We start from the raw sequence: 20,101 nt of genomic DNA, 5'->3' as shown, positions 1-20,101 counted from the left end.
CATGTAGGACTAAAGTCGAGAAGAAGAATGAGAAGAAAGTAAATATGGATATCATTGAATATAATCTCCCTATTCCACCAGAGAAACTCTAATAACAGTCACGAAATGAAACCCCCCCACCCCATTCGTCTTTACATATATAGTAAAAATCACCCATGCATCGTCTGCCCTCCCGGCCCCCGTTCCCAAAACTCGAGCGTCAACGCACTAAGGAAGCAAGGAATCTCCTTCCTACCCTCGACCCAATAAACAATCTGATCGCGAATCTCGCCCGCAAAAACACTCTGCTCCCCGCCACTCACCTTCATGGTGCCATTCTCGCCATCAAACACAATGCTATTTTCCCCTTCCTCATCCGCAGGCTTGAACATGCTGGTAACTTTGACGCGCCCGTTGGGCATAAAGTCGAGTTTCCAGCCCAAGATGGATGCCACGGCCTCGCGGAACTCGAGGGATTTGGCGGTCCAGATTTGTTTGAGGCGGACGATTTTCTTCGATGACGAGGCGAGTTGGGCTTTTAGTTCTTCGAGCTCGTCGCGGGCGGCATCCAGAGTGGCGAGGGGAACGGTCGAAGGGGCTTGTTTGCCGTTTTCGAGTTGGTCGAGGAGTTGGGCGTTTGCTTCGCGGAGAGTGCGCACGGTGCTTAGTTTGAGGGCTTCGGCGTCAGCGGTAGGGTTGGATTTTAGCTCTAGGACGCGGGTGCGGGAGGATTCTTTGAGCTTTTTGAGTTGGGTGTGTTGGGCTGTGTATTCGGACTCGACAATCTTCATCTTCTTTTGAAGCGCGTGGAGGTCGTCTTGTAGCTGTCGGTTCTTTCGTCGTAGCTCGCCGATGCGTTCCTCGTTCTCGTCTGTCTCCAGGGAGCGCTTTTGGCCTGCTGCTGCGGACACGGGCTTCTCGAGACTGTTAAACTCCTTTTGTAAGGTCTCAACTTCTTTGCGGTACTGATCTACGAGATCCTCGAGCTCCTTTATCCGCTCAGACTTTGCTTGATCATATGTGTCAGGCTGCATTTCGCGTTCTTCATCATCAAAGGCCTTCACTTGAGCACGCAGAAACTCGACCTCCTTGGTTGCCAGAGCCTTTTGTCGTTCAAGACGTGCTCGAGCCTTGGCATCGGCGCTGTTCGCTGCACTTGTACTTCCAACTGTCTTGAGCTGCTGGATCTCTGCTTGTAGCTGGGCCTTTTCTTCCTCAAGCGCTTGAATCGTTGCTTCTCTGACCGAAAGTTCTGGCTTGATCTCGCCCAAACGGTTGAGAAGATCGGTCCTCTCTATTCGCTCTTGAATGAAAGCCCGCGCAAGGTCTTGGGGTGTTTCGAAGAGTACTTCGCCGTGTGTCTCGGCTTCGGCCTCCAGGTACGACGTCCAAGAGTCTCGCTCTTCCTCAAGGACCTGTCTCCGCAATTCCGCCTCGCCCAATTGCCGCTGTAGGTCGTCCATCATGCGCAGTTTATTTTGCAATGACCTCTTCTCCTCCTCTACGACTTCGATAGCCTTGTGCTGCTTCCGGTATTGCTTCAGCTCAGCATTCTGCTCTCTGGTCAAGGTCTCAAGCTTCTTGATATGTGCCACCTGATCGGAGAGCTCCCTTTTAATGACCGCCAGCGTCTCTGCATCCCCTGTGATTGCCTTGAGGCGCAAGATCTCGGCCTCTTTCTGTCCAACCTCCTCTTCTTTTTCCGCGAGCGCTCGCTGTGCGTTCTGCAGCGCATTGACTTTAGACTGCAGGTCTACCTGCACCTCCTCCATGCTCTCCTTAAGTTTCCTATGTTCGGTCTGTAAGGTGTTGTACCTGTGGTCATTCTGGCGTTGCGAAGTCGATAATTCCTCTTTGACTTCGTCAAACTCTTCTTGTATCGATTGCGCTCTCTCTTGACTCTCTCGTAACCGCCTCTCCAATGCCAGTCGTTCGTTTGCAGTGCGTGTCTGAAGTTCGGCCATTTCCTTTGAAAGCGCCTCGTATTTCTTGGCCGTTTGAGTGCTCGAAGCCTCAACTTGCTGGGCCTTTCGAAAGTCGGTGTCGGCGCGGTTCTGGGCGTCTCGCAGTTCTTGTGCATGCTCCAACTTCATCATCTCCTTTTCCTGCTTCGCCGTCTCGAGCTCATATCGCAGCGTATTGAGCTGCGCGCGGAGGTCTTCATTGATAGGATCGGAGGGTACAACCGTGTGCGGCGCATTCTGTGAGGCTCTTAATGTGGTTCGGAAGGTTTCTCGCAGAGGTTCTCGTTTCGCAACTACTGGCGCAGGTGCAGGCTCCTCTTCGCCGGTGAGGAAGTTAAAGGATGGCTGGTTCGTGTTGCGCACAGCCATGGTGGGAATAACTGTTGTTTGTTTGTTTGTTGTGCTGGAATTGAGGTGGGTGAAGCTAAGTCAGTAGGGATATGAAGCTGACGGTCGCGACTAGGCCATGGCATGTATTTGGGTATTGTCTCTTCGCTACCAGGCTGACACGGGATTTAGAGAGAGTAGGTGGTGTATGGTCCTTGTTGTCGCAACGTCGGACGAGAGGGTTCAAAGCACCGCTGTTGGATAGGGCTTAGCGTGTAAGGTCCTCTGTCGCGCGCGCACGTGCTAGTGTTTACTCTACAACCACCGCATCACAAAATTGGACATGTCACACAGGTAGTGCGTATTTACGATTGACTGTCGAACCCAGTGTTTCTAGTTGTACACATTCATAGAAACTATACAATCTACTCTTTGATGTCTTCCCATGCCTTTGAGAAGACATCTTCTTGACCGTCTCTCCAACCCCACGCAATGCAATAGTGCTGCAACAGCAGTTCAAGCTCTTCCAGCTCGTCGAGAAATTCTAGACTAGCAATGCGCTCCTTCTCTTCATCACCGATCCATCCCCGCCAAATCGTGTGCGTGTCCGCCGCCTTTGCTCCAGTCTTCAGCCCGTAGCCTTGTAAACGTGCGCGCTGGTCGCCGAGTCCGGGGTACGCAATCAATGTGTGAAGGTAGATGTTACGAGTCCGAAGGTTTGAGATCATGGTTTGGCCAAAGGCGTCTTGTGGTAGAATTGGCTCGTAGAGTACAAGGGAAGCAGGCGTTGTGGGCTGCAAATAGTGCGTCAACAGCGATGAGATTATTGACTGTACTGTAGAAGGCTGCAGGTAGACCAAGCACATCTCTGATAGAATCAGGGTAGGTATGCTGGCATCCAGGTTCGTTATATGAGGCAGAGGCGCCTCATTTGTTGGGTTGGCCAGACAGCGTAGGTCAAGGGCATGGATATTGTAGTTATCTGAATGGTAGGAGTCCGAGTGGGAGGGCATTTGCAGGAGCTTCTTGTGAAGCAGTGGTTGCCGTTGTATGGCAGCAATCTTTGAAGACGTGTTTGTAGGAAAGTCGATTTCGTGATATATCAGTCGCACTTGCGGATAGCGGTCGAGGAGACGAAAGAAGCGTGTGTCAGTGCCAGCACCGAGTGAAACAATCTGCTTTGGCGCAGAAGGGTTCGTGTCGAGGAAACTGGTGACGAGAAGGTCGATGGCCGACGTGCGCACGTAAGTTCCTCTGTTCAGCAGCGGCAGCTTTCTGGTGGCCGGCTGTGTTGCGAACAGTTTGGCATATGGGTCGTGGAGATATCCCAGCTCTACACAGCTCACCCTGCTCCCCGCAGCATCTTGATCGGTACCTTTGACGGCATTGTCCAAGATCTGTGCCCGCTCTTCGCTAGAACGTCCCAATCCGCCTCTTCCAGACCCTCTTCCTCTTGATGACCCCCCGCGACGTTGGCCAAGAAGCGTCTTGAGGTTGGGGATTTCGTTTGACGAGGCCATGCTTTCGTGCTCGAGATGGCCGCACTTGGTGGGGTTAGCTCAAGAACGGCGCTAGGGCTGCTAGCGCACATGCACGCCAAGCCTGAACCTTTGGAACTTCTGTAGATTTCTTTGACGCGACACAACCTCGACCACCCTCGCGCCGACGTTCTCCACCACATCCGTATCCGAACCCCTCTTTCGAGCCCAGAGACCGCAAACATGGACGGCGAAAAGTACAGCCCAAGCTTGATCCGCCTCTGGAGGGTCTGGCGCACCACCAAGGAGATGATGAACGACCGGGTAGGTTGCGCCATGAGCAATGCCAGACTGCGCGCTGACTCGATTCAAGGGTTACATGGTGGTTGAGGACGACATGACCATGTCGCTCGAGGAGTTCTCACGGAGATATGCGCGCGAAGATGGCGAGCCCGAGTAGGCACCATGCAGCACCCTCACCTCTAACCAGCACTAACCTACTCGCAGCCGCTCGCGCCTCAACTTTTCCTGCCAGCCCTCTGAGGAAATGATCGCAAAGTACACCGACGCTCCGACCAAGAAGAACCCCAACCCCACTCCCAACATCGGTACCATCTGGGTCGAGTTCAATGCCGACGAGAACGTGGGCATGAAGCAGCTGCGCGAGTACATGGCACATCTGGTCAACGGCTCCTTCCACTCCGGAATCATGGTCACCGTCAAGGCCATGACCGGTATGGCTATTCGACTTCTCCGCGGCGCTACGAGCATCACCGACGGTCCCAAGGGCGGCGTAGAGGTCTTTGTTGAGCAGGACCTGCTGGTCAACATCACAAAGCATGAGCTTGTACCCAAGCACGTGCTGCTGAGCGATCAAGAGAAACAGCAGCTGCTACAGCGATACCGTTTGAAGCAGACCCAACTACCCCGAATCCAGTCCACAGACCCGGTTGCAAAGTACTTGGGCCTCAGGAGAGGCGCTGTTGTAAAGATTATTCGAAAGTCCGAGACAGCAGGTCGTTATGCTAGTTACCGATGGGTCATTTAAAAAGCAGTCACGAAAAGGTGTGAGGAAATCGACACAGGATGATGCATATGGCGAGGCGTTTGGCGAAACAGACGGAATTTACCTTTTTTTATCCCTTGATATCATCTGCGAAAGACCAAAGTTTATTCGAAATAAATTCACTTCGCGACCAACGTTTGTCCCATTCGAAGAAAAAAGAGCTGAAATCAAGTGATATTGTAGTTTGGTAGTCTTTTCCGCCGAAAGAGAAAGAAGAGAGGTGTATGCTCCGAAAGGACAAGAAGCAGTGGCCATGCTAAGAAATGTCATTCAGGAAAACAAATCGGTTATGATACCTATGAATTGAGGAAGACAGTTAATAATTTGGAGCTCTCATGCTAAATCATACTCAACGCCTTCTTGTGCGAACACACATTTAGTATAGATAGAAGAAGGACTGCTAGACACTGAAATGACCTTGGTCCCTTGTGGTGCCATTGTCAATGTCACATCGCCCATAATAATCTACAAACCCCCGTCGCATATCTCATCCACGCTCATACAACCAGACTCTATTACAAAGCATCAAGCCCTCAAATTGAGATATTAACACCTTTAGCTTAGTCCAGGTACTGCATAACTGTAATGACCCTTCCCTGAGCTGGACTTCAAGACCTCATACGTTACGTTTATTTCTGAAAAGCAATGCTGACTTCAAAAGACCGCTTTTATGAGTCTTTGAACCTCTGTGTAGCCATGCGTCTTGTATACACGAAGCTGACTAGACATCTTATGAGTGAATCATTGAGCGCTGCGCAAGCAGGTCGGTGATACTATTGCAACATTAGCATTATTCTACAGTGCAGATTTGTAAATGGCCGGGGAGGTAAGTCATTGTGGTCCCCGACAAGTATCCATGCGCTCTTTGCATCTCCTTTTTGGGTCATAAAGTCTTGCTCGAGCACGGTGAGTCAAAGACATGACATTGGGAGCCACGTGAATGCGTGTAATCGGCCCTTCAGCTGAAGATCCTGGATGTAACATCGAAGGACGCTGTTTGGTTGCACTCTTGAAAATCGCTACTACTTCACGGTCCTCATGAGCAGTGGCCGCACCCTTCTTGGTCACATTCCAAATCAACCTTGACGAAGGAGGTGCTCGAGTGCATTCGCCGGTATGTTTTCAAGATTTATTGGTTGTCAGGATAAGCATGTTAGTGACGATCTGGTTCGTCCCAGAGCCCGAGAATGATCAGAGCGTATTTGAGCAGTCACTGTGGAATGCACAAGTCCTTCTAGGAATTTGAGCGCCTGTGAACATCCTGAAATACAGTCCTTGCTTGTAAGGCCTTTACTGATAAGGCTTACGTCAATACAGAATAGCTGCGAGACGTCCTGAGCTTTGCACGCTTGATCTACGTAGATGCGAGCTTAAAGTTGGATCTGCCGCTTGCACATCATGACTGGAGGCAACAATATCTAGAAGAAACCCAAGACTGCCTCGTCGTACACGTGCTTCATGATATTGGCGTAACATGCGCAAGCGGTATGTCCACATGCTGAGCACTTTTGAATTGCAACCTGACTGGTGACATGTCCACTTTCGCAATTGCACATTCGGAATTTTAGATTTGCCTCTTGCTTCATCGCATTCAGGTCCAGTCTTTGATATGTTAATGGCTCCAGTAGAGTTCTCTGCATGAGGCTGGACTTCATGATGATTTCGGCTTGTGTAACCGTAGTCTCTCTTGCAGATCGTTTATGGTGAGCAGTCATAGACCATGACCGAAAAGCTCTGGAATTACTAGTTCGAGTCGAAATTATAGATGCTTCAATGGCAACCGTTGAAATGAAATGTCCTGCTGGATCATGGCTTTCATGAGCCAATATAAGTGTGTTGAGAGGCATGTCTTGGAGCAAAAGAAGCTCAATACTGTTCCATACACGCTGATGATTGCTGATATGGTCGTGGAATCGCGGACATAATCCTTTATATTGCTAATTAGGCTCCTGTACTGAGGATTTTTCTTTTGATAAATGCTTGCTTGAACGTTTCGATTTCCGCAGAAAATCCTTATACGCTAGATTGGTATTTCCTTGCATTCTTTTTCCCCAAGGACTACGGTGTGAGTATTAGATATAGCGATGATTAGAAAACGCGCTGCCAAGTCAATTGGTACGCTTAGCGAAGGAGGTCAAGGGACAAAAGAAAAAAGTTGATAAAGTATTCCGTATTACGTACACGTCGACGCGTTCGCGGTTGTAGAGCGAAAACACGTGGGTGAGATGCGCCATGTCACTGCCCCGCAGCAGCGACTCATAACACGAGTGCATACTCAAACCAATTTTGGGTCAGTGATAGAGATGGAACTATTGTCTGTTACTAAGCTAGCAAGTCCAGAGCGAGAGCATGCAGCAGGCTGTTTGAAGTAGGCATAGCCTCACGACGCTGATAGGTTATCAAGGTGGGGAGGGTATTGGTACGGCAATGGTCGAGTCAAGTAGTACCTGCAGCCTGCTTAGCTTGTTCCTTTTTCCACGCCCTTCAGACTGTACACCTCGTATCTTACGTGGCCAGAGCTGAGCAGGTACAGGTGCAAGTACAAGTACAAGTTCTGCTGATTGCAATTGATCCATTACATACTACCGCCGCGTCCCGGATATATCATTGAGAGAGCCATCATGTCCAGCAACGTACCAGCTCCGGCAAATCAGGCCAACACTTTTGAGGACCTTAGCGGTATCTCAACTTCAGCTTTTAGCAATCCATATGATGCATTGATTGCAGCTTGTGAAGATGATCCGGTAAGAGGATCCTAACGTTGGATCTTTAGCATGCTGAGCAGCTATCGTAGGCAAGGATCCAAGAAAAGTACCAGCTACACCGCATCACAAGAAACTCTCAGCAGAAAGCCAAAATGCTTCAAAAAGATTTTCCCGGCGTCATCATAGATCAGATTCTTTTGCGAAAGTGCGATCCCAGCATTGAACCTGGGTTCGAGGATCCGCGTCACTGCTTCGTTTTCTGGGGGCGGCCAACGCACAACGTCAAAGACTTGATACATCGAGTGCAGCAAGAGCTACGCACCGTCGCACCTAGTAAGTAACAACCGGTAGCTATCGAGGATAGAAAAGCTGACGTAATAAGACCTTTGGCTTATGCCGCGGGACAACCTCCATATCACGGCTTTAGAAGTGACACACTCGAAGACTGCCCCAGAGATCCAAAAGCTAGTGGACAGTGTGCGAGACAAGATTCCAGCCATGACCGACTACACTTATGCTCACCGCGCGCGTCTCATCAAGCCTTTGATTGGGTATGATGCTTCAGCGCTGGCTTTGAGCTTCGTACCGGCGGCCGGAGAAGGACTACACGACGGCCGCACCCTAGAGGATGACAAGTTCACATACCACCACCTCCGCCGAGACATGTTTTCTCTATGCCGCGATGCAGGCTTGAATGTCGAGTCTCGCTATGTCGTGCCGTCAAGCCACCTCACCATCGGCCGGTTCATCTATTCCAAGGACTTTGAAACCGACCAAGGCGCCTCCGATCCGGAAAAGATCAAGGCTCTGGTCAGTAAAATTGAGGAGATTAATGAATGGCTCCAGAAGGAATTTTGGCCGGAGCATAACGACGGCAAGATTCCTGACGGAGGAGAGTTCAATTTGGGACAGGAGAAGGGACTGCACTGTGGCACGGGCACGCTCTGGTATGGCGGTGGAGAAGCGGTGCACCAAGGGAAAGGTTATTGACGTGCTGCTGTGAGACGGTTAGACGATCACGACGATCATGCAGCAGCTATATCGAAGCAACATGCTTTTTCAGTATTTCCAAGCGAACTCCAGGTCAAATCTCATTGACCGCCTCTGATTACAACCTCTCCGATAGATACTGTGCTCACCTTATACCAGAGCGCCATGACAGCATTATGCACATTCCAAGCTACCGACGACGCATTGTCGCTAAGCTTGTGGTGAGCTTTGTCCAATAGCTTGTGCAGGCGGGGGCGGGTGGATAACGATTGCTCCACACTGCAGACTAGAGCTTGGTTTGGGTGTAGTAGGCGAACAGCGAGGCTGATACGCCTGCAGGCCCGCCGCTCTTCATCAACAGGCCAATGATCACGAAAGCACGGAAAACAAAATGACTGTGGGTCCAGCGGCTCCCGAAAGGACGGGAGTGTGATGTCAAATTCGGGATTTGTGGGTGAAGAACGCCTAACCCGAGAGATGCGGCAATGTAATATGGGGTCAGTACCTAGATGCCCTGGTCATGATCTTGGGGCATGATTCTATTCGCACCGCACATGACAATGTCGTAGCCACTGCACCGCCTCGTCTATCATGGTAGCTTTCGGCCTTTTACCTCTGGCACGACGATGGTTTCTATTACTCCCAACCACCTGAAAATTGTCGCAACGCCGTCGCGCAGGCTGAATTTGGGGTTCCAAGCATGCAGCACTGCCTCATGCGGGGGACACTTGGTTGGCTCAGACGAGCGCATTTCCGCCCCCATCTCTGCTGTAACCGCCAAAGCCATCTCCCGCATGGTTCGGGTGACAAGGGCCGCGGTTGCAGCATATTGTCCAGATTCACACAGCTGCGCCGCAGCCACCTGCCCAATGTTGTTACGGCAAGTCTTTCGAATGGCTAGCCGCCTTGAACAAAAGATGCATATCATATTCCTTCAAGCTTTTCGCATTCGTTCCTGCTCTACTATTGTTACAGATCATCGAATCGAACATTCTCTGAACAATGGTCACGCTCCCAATCCTATCGCATACGCTACAATCAACGCAATCGCTGTCAACTAGAGCGGAAAAGCTCGAGGAAGCCGAATCAGCGCTTCCCGGCATCAAGCGCGGTATTGCAATCGGTATAGCGTGCTCTGTATCAGTCGTCCTCATCGCCGTCCTCGCTTTCCTGGCCATCAGACGACGGAACCGCATTCTTGCCCAGAGATTGCAACACCAAACACCAGAAGCAGGTGTCGAAGCACAGCAAGAGAAGACTTGGTGGCCGCACGCGCCCCCGCCCGTTCTGCCAGTAGCAACGTTACCACCTCCTCCACCCGTCGAAGTCGACGCTCATATAATCCATGAGCTCGACGCAGGACAAACACCCGAGCTCCATGGCGATACTCGTCCCCAAGAAGTAGACGGAGCTGGCAAACCCCAGAATGCGCCGGAAGAAGCAGAAGAGCTGTATGTGCAAAGGCTGAAGCAATGGAAAGACTGGAACACGGTATCCGAGGCCGATCCCACACAGCCGAATAACGAAGTGACGCGGTGGAGTGTACCGCTGTTGATGGTATCGCCGCCAGGAACCATTCGCGGCGATGTGTCTCCGCTGCTGCGCTCGTCGTGGGATCTCTCTTCGCGAGGCGCCTCGCCGATATCGCCGCCTGCAACCGCCCACTTTCCAGCCGGACACATGCCTTGAAGCATGCCCCCCCAAACGAAGACCGACACAGAAAAAACCATCTCTCAATCATACAAGCAAATACGACGCATGTAATGTATGCTGAGCTAGTAGAAGAATGTCCAGAAACGCCCGTTTCAAACCCGCGTTTTTCTCCCTACCGTTCTTCTGGACTTGGAAAAATAAACAATAAAAAACTAAAGCCCTCTTAAAGACCTAGAAAGCTAAAGGGAAATAAGAGAAATTCGTTGTATATTCGTAAACCGTTCGCCATCTACTTACGGATTATGGGAGGGAATTCAGCGGCGGTGCGTCTCCCCCCTTTCCCGCTAGGAGTCAGATTTCTTGACGTTGGAGCCTTTGAAATCGATGCCGCCCTTGACATCGCTCCTGCTGTTATTCCTGCTGAAGCCAAACTCATCACGGTCACCTGGTTCATCGAGCGGCGCATCAGCAAAAAGACGCTCGCGATCTTTCTTCTCTGCGACCGCCCCGATGGCGGCATTCGAGCCTTCCAGCTCGGCCACGAACTCTGGGTCGCCTGGAACTTCGACTGGGCCCATGTGGGCAGCTAGCTCGGATGCTCGTCTCTCGGCTTCCATCTCTTTGATGCTGGGTGGGCCGTATTCTTTGTTTGCGAGGCCGGCTTCGGTATCAGGCGTCGATGAGCCGAGCGAGGCTTTCCTCAGTCTGCGCTTTCGTCTGCGCCGTATAAAGAACCATGCTCCTAGGGCTATGGCCAGTAGCGCAAGGGCGACTCCGACACCGATTCCTGCACTTTCTGCCGGGCCGAAGCTATTCCTTGATGACCCCGATCCTTCTGAGTATCCCGATGTTCCCGATGTTCCCGATAATCCTGATGTTGGCAATGTTGTAGATGTCGATGATGGGACAGTACTGGCCAGGGATCCGGTCGCGATGGGTAGAGCTCCTGAGGCGGCTTGAGCAGAGTTTGTTTCTTTGGGTGGCGGTGGTCCTGGCTTCGGGTCATCATCGTCCTTGTCTCTCACCACATACAAGACACGGTGCGCGAAATTGGCCATGGCGGCAGAGATTATGGCTGTAAGATATGGACGGATCTGAGGGCAAGCTAATCCTGCAGATAGAGGATATATTAATGTATGAGATTACTATGTGCCGTCATGTGACGATCTTGCTGTTTGCATCAAGATTAGTAGCCAAGGGAGCCCCGACCTTTATCAACCTGTTTAAAAACAAGATCACCTTGGAGGTACCCCACTTCTGAACATTTATGGCGATCTCGCCTAGGGCGCGATGTACAGCCTGGTGAAGTGTACCCGGTAATCCTGGTGCGCAAGCATAGGCATTGGCGTAGCGTTCATCGCTCAATTGGACCCGGCACTTGTAGCGCGTCTTGTCCTGGACATAGCCACCCTTCTCCTCAGCAAGATTTCGAATCACTCCATCTTGGCGCCCGAGTGCTCAGCCAAAGTACCTGTGAGAGTGTGGTAGCATTCCGGAGTGGCTCCGAATGGGTGGCTAAAGAGCCTAGGATAGTACTGAGGGGTTACGCGGCGGCCGGGGCTTCGCGGCGAGATGGTAGAGAAGCCAAGAATGGGCAGCAACCAGCAGCGAGCAACCAGTCGTCAGAGATAGAGCATGGGGGGCGATGATGTTCCCATCTGAGTTGTCGGACCAGACTGCTGCTATTATCACGTAACCTGCCAGCGACAGGAAAGATAAGCCCGTGATGATCTTCTGCCGTTTGCGAGTGCGAGCATCGTGACAGACAACGGCTCGGCGTTATTTTGGCTGCTTGCGGAGAAGGCGGATCGGCCATGACGTCCAGATCAACGTTTGTCAAGTAATACTTGCACCAAGAGGCGCGTGTCAGCTTCACGGCAATCGGAGGTGCTAAAGCATGTAGTTGGTATATGGTACTTGCATGGAGTAGTCGGGAGGATTTGTAAGTAATCAGCGCGGAGCACCAGTTGGCAGTTGACAGATGGAAGAGGCCGGCTGACGGGACGCTTGCCCCGAATCTGGGGTTGGAAGGCGAGTAGAACCTGACCCTCCCGCTTTCGTCCTGAGGCTTTCTCCAGCCACACAAACACCCACCCACCCACACACACACACCTACCTCACATCTCATCTCGCTCTGCCCGCCAACGCCGTCGCTCTCTTGTTTCAACCATCGCCGAGATGCATGGCTGGCCCTGCAGTCGTCAGTCGCCAGTCGCGGTTGTTTCCAACGAACCGTCGACATGGGCAAGCTCTGGCGTACCGGAAACTATCACTTGCACTAACAAAAGAAACAATAAGCCGGTGCCCATAAGCGCCTCTTAATCCTGCGGCCGTCTCCGTGTCTCCGTGTCTCCGTGTCTCCGTGAAAGCTGGTGCGGCTGCCATCAAGCACAAACAAAACAGATGAACGTGTTCTGGAAATATATCCTGTTCTTGAGCAAGATGTCTTGTTTTCAAGCATATTTCGAAAATGACAACCAGCTCACCAGGCAGCTCATCTGATGATTGGTATCGTTATCCTACGACATCTTAATATAGATGCTGTTGAGCGCCGAAGGTTGGACGGATGCAGCTTTGCGAAACTTCATTTGTGCAACCCAGCCATCACTCGCCCAACAGACGGGCTTGCGGGCTTCTGGATTATGAGCCTACTGCTGGGTCGGTCATCTCAGGAGAATCTGGGGACAATTAACTTTCCCATGCCGCGCTTACATATAACTAGCCGTCCGAACCAGAGTTATACTCACATTCGAAACCTGCAGAGGTTATTCTCTAGTCACTTCCGCCATTACACAATTGGTCGTACATGCGAGTCATTGTTTTCGTCGTCGATCATTTTGGTTCAACACCGAGGACACTAAACCCTGGATGCCGCTATTGATGATAGGCGAACGACTTAGGAGTCCAGTTAGATGTCACGTCCACTACGTACGCACTGACCCAAAATAACACACCTCTGTACCTTTATGCCAAACGCCCCCCTGAGCCTGCACTGGCCTGGTCTCTTTGTAGGCACACTGATATCAGGGTAGGATCCGCCCTGACTATACCTATATTTCCGACCAGAGCCAGTTTGGAGCCATTACACAATGTCAAGTCCACTCGGTAATGACACTTCGCTCTTTGGTGGTTACAAGTTCGACCTCAGCCAGTTCAATTTCCAGGACACTTCATCCAACATACCCCTTGTCAGGATACCATGTACCATAATAATTGTCCTTGTACTCTTGACTGTTGCTTTACGCATAGTTGCACGACTCATATACATTCACAAAATATTCTTTGATGATGGTATGTATACGACATTTTTGTATTTATTCGCTAACGCAATCTAGTTCTCATCATATTTGCCGCGTTATTCACGGTAGCTCTGGCCGCGGCATGCATCGTATGTAAGTGAGGTCCCGTTGAAGTGGAGTAATAATTAGTAACGCCGCAACAGCAACTACTCACGGGCTTGGTCAACATATCTGGCTCCTTCCTCTACTGGACATCCTTGAGAAGTTGAAGCGTATTGTCTTGGTATGTGAGCCTTTCTCCTTGTGATTTGAGTACTTCATAAAGATATTATCTATGTGACTCGATGACATTAACAGGAAGTAGGATCTTTATATTTGCCAGATTTTATACGCCTGTGCGATCGCATTGACGAAACTCGCCATTATATCCTCCTATTTTCGTTTCGTCCCGGATCAAAAATTCCACACGTGCATGTACGTGACAATGTTTCCCGTTGTTGGCTTGTGGGTCACAGGTAAGGCGCATCAATCACCACTTCAAATTATCACCACTGACTCTTCTGCGCATAGGTGTCTTCGTTACCTTTTTTCAATGTATCCCATACTATGGAGCTTGGGAGTTTACGATCGAACGCAAGTGTATTGACTATGTCGCCTATTTGTACGCGAGTTCGGCCGTGAACGTAATCACTGATATTGCCCTTTGTGTACTTCCTTTGCCATACTTTTGGAGATTGGACATGTCACGAAAGCAACGCATCATCCTTTGTATGCTATTAGGAGGGGGTGCAAGGTATGCAATCCCATGATTCCAAGTTCAACATGTACTGAGTATGAGTAGTGCGTGCATAGTAGGAATGATTCGCATTGGCTTTCTGCACAATCTCCATGCTTTGGATATCACTTGTAAGAAGTCCTCTTTCATTACAAATATCATCTTGGCGTTTGCCAAAGCACCAATGATGTTTCTCGATGTCTTCACTTGAAAGATTCACATCAGCACATATCAAGAAACAGTTGATCAGACTGACAGCGAGAGAGAAGTGGCTGACTGAGGTCTGCAGATAAGAGCGTACCATGTCTCATATTGAGCGTGAGTGAGTGCAGTCTTGGAATTATATCCGTCAGCATCCCAGCTATCCGACCCTTAGCGCGACAACTCTTTCCTGCCGCAATGCGAGGTATCACTTCTCCATCATCGCGAGCCCGAACCCGCGAAATCCGCCTCTCTAGTGTACCCCCCTCCGGAAACAGAGTGCGAATGGATGCAGATGATAAGCAAAAGGTCTCAGTATCATACGGGTCGTCACGTTCATAAGGACCGTGCTCAGCATTGGAACACGGCTGGTTCATTATGCAGAAGGGCACAACTGAGGACCATACACAGCCTGGTTCAAAGTTCCAACAATTTTTAGGCAACAGTCTCTTTGTAGCTGGACGAGGATAGTATTTCGTAAATGCGAACAACATTGCCGTCCACAATCCAGTCTGCGACAGTTCAAATCTCGGCAATCCTGCTTCACAATGAGGATTGCTCGTGCGGAGGGCCCACACAACTCTTTTCCACCAAGGTTCATTGGTGACACACTAAGCATTTGCAGGAAATGCTACTATGTGTTCCCAGCTGAACTGCTAGTCTAGAAGCTTGGCAAAGCATGTTTTTAACACTCCGACATAGGATCGTTAACCTATTCAGCTGACACGCTAAGAAAGCCAAGCTGTAAGCCTAAATTTCATGGATTGCGGAGATCGCTCACCTTATCTCTGATTGGTCTGAATCCTATCAAGTTACAGACCGCTGGCCTAATATCATGTGTGTCGCGGTTGGCCTTAATGAGGCTGTGTTATTCAACGGCGATCACGAAACATCAGGCAGTGCAGAAGGGCTGTGTTGTAAAGGGTATGAACAAATCGGTTTGGGCAAAAGGGCCATGCGATTTGCATCTTGGGATGAGTAGTAGTATATAACAATGTGCGCCTTGGTATTTCCTTCTGCCAGTCCACCAGTCAGTCGGTGTTGAAGCCACCAACAGCATTGATACCAAGCACTTTAGTCAAGAATCCTTCTTACCATTAAATAAAGCACCTACCCGTGGGTGAAAACGCTCCTGCACCTCAATCTCTCATCGTCAAAGACCAACACCAATCAAAAAAAACGTTACCATATCAAAGATGAAATTGATACTATCAACCCTCCTCCTTGCCACCCTCGCAACAGCAACCCCCTCCTCCCCCTTCACTGGCGCATCAATCGAACAATGCAACGAAGCACTCATCGCCCGCGCCGCCCACGCCTACACAGACGCGCACTCGCACCTCGCCGCCCGTAGCAACAACAACGACAACAAGAAAAATGACAAAAGGGCTACAAAGCCCAAAAAGCCCAAAGGAGGACATTCAAACTCTGAAAATGACACCGAGACTGAGAGCGCGGCTATGGCGAGGTTCGTGCCATCGATGGGCGCGTTGCAGGTCGGCGTTGTGGGGTTCGGGGTGCTCGAGGTTGTGAGGCTGTGGGGGTGAAATGGGGCAGGATGGGGGATGGGGATGGGGATGGAAAAAATTGGGAGGCTGGGATGATGGCATCTTTTAGGGGGCGCGCCGTGGGGGGGAAAAGGATTTGTTTGTTTTATGCGAAAATGGGTTGTGGTATGATGGATGTGAATGGTGTTGGTTTTTTTGTTCTAGCTTATGCTCATTATTGTAGATGAATTGGTGGCGATGGTTGCTGATCATGGAGTGTTTTCATGATACCCCCCCCCCCCCGTGTTTTGGTGGATTTTTGTTACGTAGCTTTGCACGATAACTAGCGGTGTAATGTATTTCGTTTCTGCGATCATGCTGCTTGACGGTGATGGAGATGTCAGTGAGCTGGGCATATGGTTCACGTTATGTTAAAGCTATAGGTTTCTCATCCTGAGTGGCAGATTACGCAGTGATTGTGCTTTGCTTCATCCCAAGCTGACCTGGTGTTTGTGAAGAGATTTTCCGGTACCGAGATGGCTGAGCCTCATCGTGTGGCGGTGCATAGCCATGCTGTGGTGGCTGTTCAACTGGCGAAACGGGAAGGAGGCTGAGGCAGGAGGTGGCGCTTCCAAAGTCGTGATGTACCATTAGGCTCTTATGATACGATTACCTGTTGGCTATCGAATGTTTTCTCCTGAAGATTTAAAGCCCTTTGTCAGTCCAACACTTGTGTAGTATGGCATAACACTAATAACTTTTCACTCTTGTAGGCACATGATTGAGGCAAGGTGAAGAACATGCTGTGAAAACTTTCAGAACATTAACATTGGTATCGGTTCGACGAAGTTAAGAAACAGAATAACAGACGCCATGCAATGCAATCGTACACCCCCTAACGCTGCGCCATGCGGTCCTCGATAAACGCTCCCAAAAAGCACTTTTGTTATTCAAGCCCAACATTTAGAATATACAAAGACATCAGAAATTAAAGAAACTTGTTCACAATCTTCTTCCAGCCGCTGGCAGAGGACTCTTCCCAGGTCTCGGAGATCTCGTCCTCAAACTTTCCAGTGTGGATGTCGGCGTCCGCGGGGTTGATGAATTTACTTCGGGTAACGATCTTGTGTCCGACGTAAAGGACAGTGAAAAGGATCAAACTGATGTATGCAATGAAGAAATCCTCAGTACTCCAAGGAACGAATGCGGTGAAACCTTGGGTGATGGTGATGATGGCACAGAAGGTAACACCGTAGATGGCGAGAGGGCGTCCTCCCCAAGACTTGAATGGAAGGGTGTCGCGGTCGATGTTCTGGGCCTTGAGCGCACGCATGAAGGCGATGTGGCAGATCAAGACACATGTCCAGGCAATGAAACCAGCAACGGAGACAATGTTCAGGAGCCAGTTGAAGGCTTGCTCGCCGTTGGAGCTGAGGTTCATGTAGGCTAGCAGACCCATGGCGGCGGTTACGGAGGTTGCCCAGTATGGAACTCCACGCTTGCTGGCGGCCTTGAGGAAAGCAGGGGCGCACTTTTCCTCTGCAAGTCCTACGAGAATGCGGCTTCCAGAGTAAACGTTGGAGCTAGCGGCAGAAAGAACAACAGTGAGCAAGACGGCATTAAAGATGTCGGGAAGAGCAGATACACCGGCGAGCTGGAAGGCGATGACCATTGGTGAGGATCCAGCATTAGTGTCGCCAATTTGGAGGGCTTCATTGTCATAGGGAATCAAGATACCGACAAAGAAGATGGTGAAAACGAAGAGGATGAAGATGCTCCAGAAAGTCTTGCGAATGGCCTTGGGCATAGTCACACGTGGGTTGGCGGACTCGCCCGCACCAATAGCGCAGAGCTCGGTACCCTGGTAGGCAAAACCAGCTTGGATCAGAACGGCCCAGAAACCAACAAACTTTGCAACAGGTCCCTCAGCAATGTACGGGGCGAAAGCGCCAGGTGAGTTCCAGTACTTGAAGCCAATGTAACCCTGGGCGCCAACACCAGCGTTCATGCAGATGGCGTAAATCCAGAATCCAACGAGGGCGACGACTTTAATCAGGGCAAACCAAAACTCGAACTCTCCGAAGATGTCGACTGGCAAGAAGTTCACAGCGGTGATGGGAACCCAGAAGATTGTGATGAAGATGCCGATGCTGAGGTCAGAGTTCCACCATTGGATGATGAGGCCGGCAGCTGTGAGCTCGAGCGCATAGGTGATTGACCAAGAAAACCAGTAGATCCATCCCATGGAGAAGCCGAGCGAGGGATCAACGAATCGAGCAGCGTACTGAGTGAATGCACCGGAGATGGGTAGGTAAGTAGCCATCTCAGCCAAGCTGAGCATGACAGAGTAGACCAGGGTACCGACGAAGACATAAGCCAAGAGTGCTCCAGCAGGGCCAGCAGTTGCAATTGAGCCTCCGCTGGCGATGAAGACACCAGTTCCTACCGTTCCACCGATAGCGACGAACTGCAAGTGTCGGGAGGACAGCTTGCGCTGCAACTCCTCCTTGGGCGGGGCAGCCTGCTTCTCGACATCGCTTCCTGAGTGAGAAAGCGATTTCTCTGAACGCTGGTCCATCTTGGGCGTAATTTGATCAGCAGCGGATGCCATGATGTTGTTGATGCGTCAGCGGTGGACCCGGCGCTTGGGCTTGACGATGGAAAGACAACAACGAAAGAATTGCAGTGTGTTCGATCAAGATGAAGCGCAAAGAAGCCAGGACCAAGGACAATATATCAATCAAAATTGACGACCCCAACAGTGGAGTCATCGTCGAACACTCCAATGACCCATCTCGTTAGCCGTCGGCATACTCCACGCTCTGGAAAACCCGTCGACTGTCCAAATTTTCATCCTAGGTCCACATGGAGGGGGGCGACTTGGTTGCATTTGCGCGCAGGCTGAACCGTGACAGTAGCATGATCGAAATTTTCGAGACGGCTACGAGCGGGTCTGCGGCTCCTAATTTGTATTCGGCTTGCACGCGAACGTACAAGTGCGTTGCTTATCTACGGGATTAACGACGGAAATGTAGCCCGCCCAGGTCCCGACGGTTTCTAGCTGGAAAAATCTGCAGTTTAGCTGTGTCAACGTCGGGGAATGCGGTGGCGGCTGAATGCCTTTGGGTTTAGCGTGAGGGCCGGGCCTTTGTCGGATGAGGGCCTTGGCGTTGCGCGAATCAGATGCTACTCTATTCCAGCATGATGTTGACTCTATCACGACATTTCAGGGGATATGTTTTCAATCGATTTGACTCACTATCACTGTTGGAAGCCTGGTGAGAATCCTTTCCTCGCACAAAATTTTCATGCAACATCCCACGGCCACTTCCGATAGTACAACGTTGAGCTTGTCATGTGATGTAGTCTCTTGCCTTTGAGCCACGTGCAAATTGGCGACGACGAATTTGACTAGGGGACACGGCATGTCCGAGCATCTGAAAACAAAGAGGATCCATTATGAGGGCCTTTCTAAGACGATCAAATTTGAAAAGATGCGAACCGTAAAGGTGTTTGAGGAATCATTACCTGACCGCATTCCTCCTACGGCATCAGTATCTAAAGTATGCGTTGATGATAGAGACCATATGTAGCCTCCTTTTTCTCAAAACCTGGAGAAAACATTAGCTACTAGTCACAAATTGGTCGTAGTGTAAACTAGTCCCCAGATTGTACGAACTCATCTGCCCCAGAAAGTGTAGTGCGGCTGGTGCACTGAAACTGATTCGCAGCCGAAAACTCGCCGCACCGGCCCAACACGTCGGTGCTCAATCTGGGGAGCACTTGGTATCTGCATGCATTCTGGAGAAATCTGGGGGTTGTGCATTAGTTCTGCTAACTAAATTGCTTGTGTCCTCGCCTCGAACATGTCCCTGTTGCCACCATCTCTTCTCAATATAGAACATTGTGATAGATACTAACCAATCATATGAGCATACAAATGGATTTTCTGATTGCTGATATATGGCTATGTCTATAGTACACGCAGCGATTTACCAACCGACATTTGGCACAGCTCATTGGTTTACCAGGCAAACATCCCACAGCCTACTTAATGAGATGTTGACCGGAAAAGGCTATTTGATAGAGATATTGACATCATGATATTCTTGCTGAGATATTTCATCAAGTCAAAATGCGTCCAGTACGTGTGATTAGGGTAATATAGCGTTACGGAGCACACGTCAGACGAGTCAAGAACATGGACTGTAGGTTTCACTTGGAGCCAACGGTTGTG

The 20,101-nt window shown here is 50.4% G+C and overlaps 8 protein-coding genes across 8 annotated transcripts; 5 read left to right on the top strand and 3 right to left on the bottom strand.

Annotated features, from left to right (window-relative positions):
* Positions 1-29: 29 nt before the first annotated feature.
* PSV08DRAFT_192903 (mitotic checkpoint protein-domain-containing protein) lies at positions 30-3,794 on the bottom strand. The gene is made up of 3 exons (XM_014222779.1): positions 3,617-3,794; positions 2,743-3,524; positions 30-2,323 (listed from the first exon to the last, which is right to left on the bottom strand). The coding sequence occupies exons 1-3, from the start codon at positions 3,655-3,657 to the stop codon at positions 150-152; spliced, it is 2,997 nt and encodes a 998-aa protein (XP_014078254.1). The 5' UTR covers positions 3,658-3,794; the 3' UTR covers positions 30-149.
* Positions 3,795-3,913: 119 nt separating this feature from the next.
* On the top strand, positions 3,914-5,157 carry PSV08DRAFT_256168 (RNA polymerase Rpb5, C-terminal domain-containing protein). The gene is made up of 3 exons (XM_014222778.2): positions 3,914-4,072; positions 4,122-4,204; positions 4,256-5,157. Exons 1-3 carry the CDS (start codon positions 3,992-3,994, stop codon positions 4,794-4,796), a joined length of 705 nt encoding a protein of 234 aa, XP_014078253.1. The 5' UTR covers positions 3,914-3,991; the 3' UTR covers positions 4,797-5,157.
* A 2,134-nt stretch (positions 5,158-7,291) lies between these two features.
* PSV08DRAFT_256151 (RNA ligase/cyclic nucleotide phosphodiesterase) lies at positions 7,292-8,629 on the top strand. Its single transcript, XM_014222777.1, has 3 exons — positions 7,292-7,558; positions 7,609-7,852; positions 7,902-8,629. Exons 1-3 carry the CDS (start codon positions 7,436-7,438, stop codon positions 8,507-8,509), a joined length of 975 nt encoding a protein of 324 aa, XP_014078252.1. The 5' UTR covers positions 7,292-7,435; the 3' UTR covers positions 8,510-8,629.
* A 790-nt stretch (positions 8,630-9,419) lies between these two features.
* Positions 9,420-10,198, top strand: PSV08DRAFT_397966 (uncharacterized protein; the record flags this gene model as incomplete). Its single annotated transcript, XM_014222776.2, has 1 exon — positions 9,420-10,198. Exon 1 carries the CDS (start codon positions 9,512-9,514, stop codon positions 10,196-10,198), a length of 687 nt encoding a protein of 228 aa, XP_014078251.1. The 5' UTR covers positions 9,420-9,511.
* A 154-nt stretch (positions 10,199-10,352) lies between these two features.
* On the bottom strand, positions 10,353-11,463 carry PSV08DRAFT_1972 (uncharacterized protein). The gene has a single exon (XM_014222775.2). The coding sequence runs from the start codon at positions 11,218-11,220 to the stop codon at positions 10,507-10,509; it is 714 nt and encodes a 237-aa protein (XP_014078250.1). The 5' UTR covers positions 11,221-11,463; the 3' UTR covers positions 10,353-10,506.
* Positions 11,464-13,251: 1,788 nt separating this feature from the next.
* PSV08DRAFT_397964 (uncharacterized protein) lies at positions 13,252-14,881 on the top strand (the record flags this gene model as incomplete). Its single annotated transcript, XM_014222774.2, has 7 exons — positions 13,252-13,453; positions 13,498-13,554; positions 13,605-13,684; positions 13,766-13,916; positions 13,972-14,194; positions 14,243-14,307; positions 14,466-14,881. 7 exons carry the CDS (start codon positions 13,252-13,254, stop codon positions 14,717-14,719), a joined length of 1,032 nt encoding a protein of 343 aa, XP_014078249.1. The 3' UTR covers positions 14,720-14,881.
* A 545-nt stretch (positions 14,882-15,426) lies between these two features.
* PSV08DRAFT_256137 (uncharacterized protein) lies at positions 15,427-16,236 on the top strand. The gene has a single exon (XM_014222773.2). It carries the CDS (start codon positions 15,574-15,576, stop codon positions 15,922-15,924), a length of 351 nt encoding a protein of 116 aa, XP_014078248.1. The 5' UTR covers positions 15,427-15,573; the 3' UTR covers positions 15,925-16,236.
* A 432-nt stretch (positions 16,237-16,668) lies between these two features.
* On the bottom strand, positions 16,669-18,555 carry PSV08DRAFT_192895 (amino acid permease/ SLC12A domain-containing protein). The gene has a single exon (XM_014222772.1). The coding sequence runs from the start codon at positions 18,473-18,475 to the stop codon at positions 16,853-16,855; it is 1,623 nt and encodes a 540-aa protein (XP_014078247.1). The 5' UTR covers positions 18,476-18,555; the 3' UTR covers positions 16,669-16,852.
* Positions 18,556-20,101: the final 1,546 nt, after the last annotated feature.

This window comes from Bipolaris maydis (assembly GCF_028858645.1).
Source record: "Bipolaris maydis strain C4 unplaced genomic scaffold PSV08scaffold_1, whole genome shotgun sequence".
Taxonomy (NCBI): Eukaryota; Fungi; Ascomycota; class Dothideomycetes; order Pleosporales; family Pleosporaceae; genus Bipolaris; species Bipolaris maydis.
Note: the sequence above shows the minus strand (reverse complement) of the source record. Positions and strands in the feature narration are given on the sequence as shown.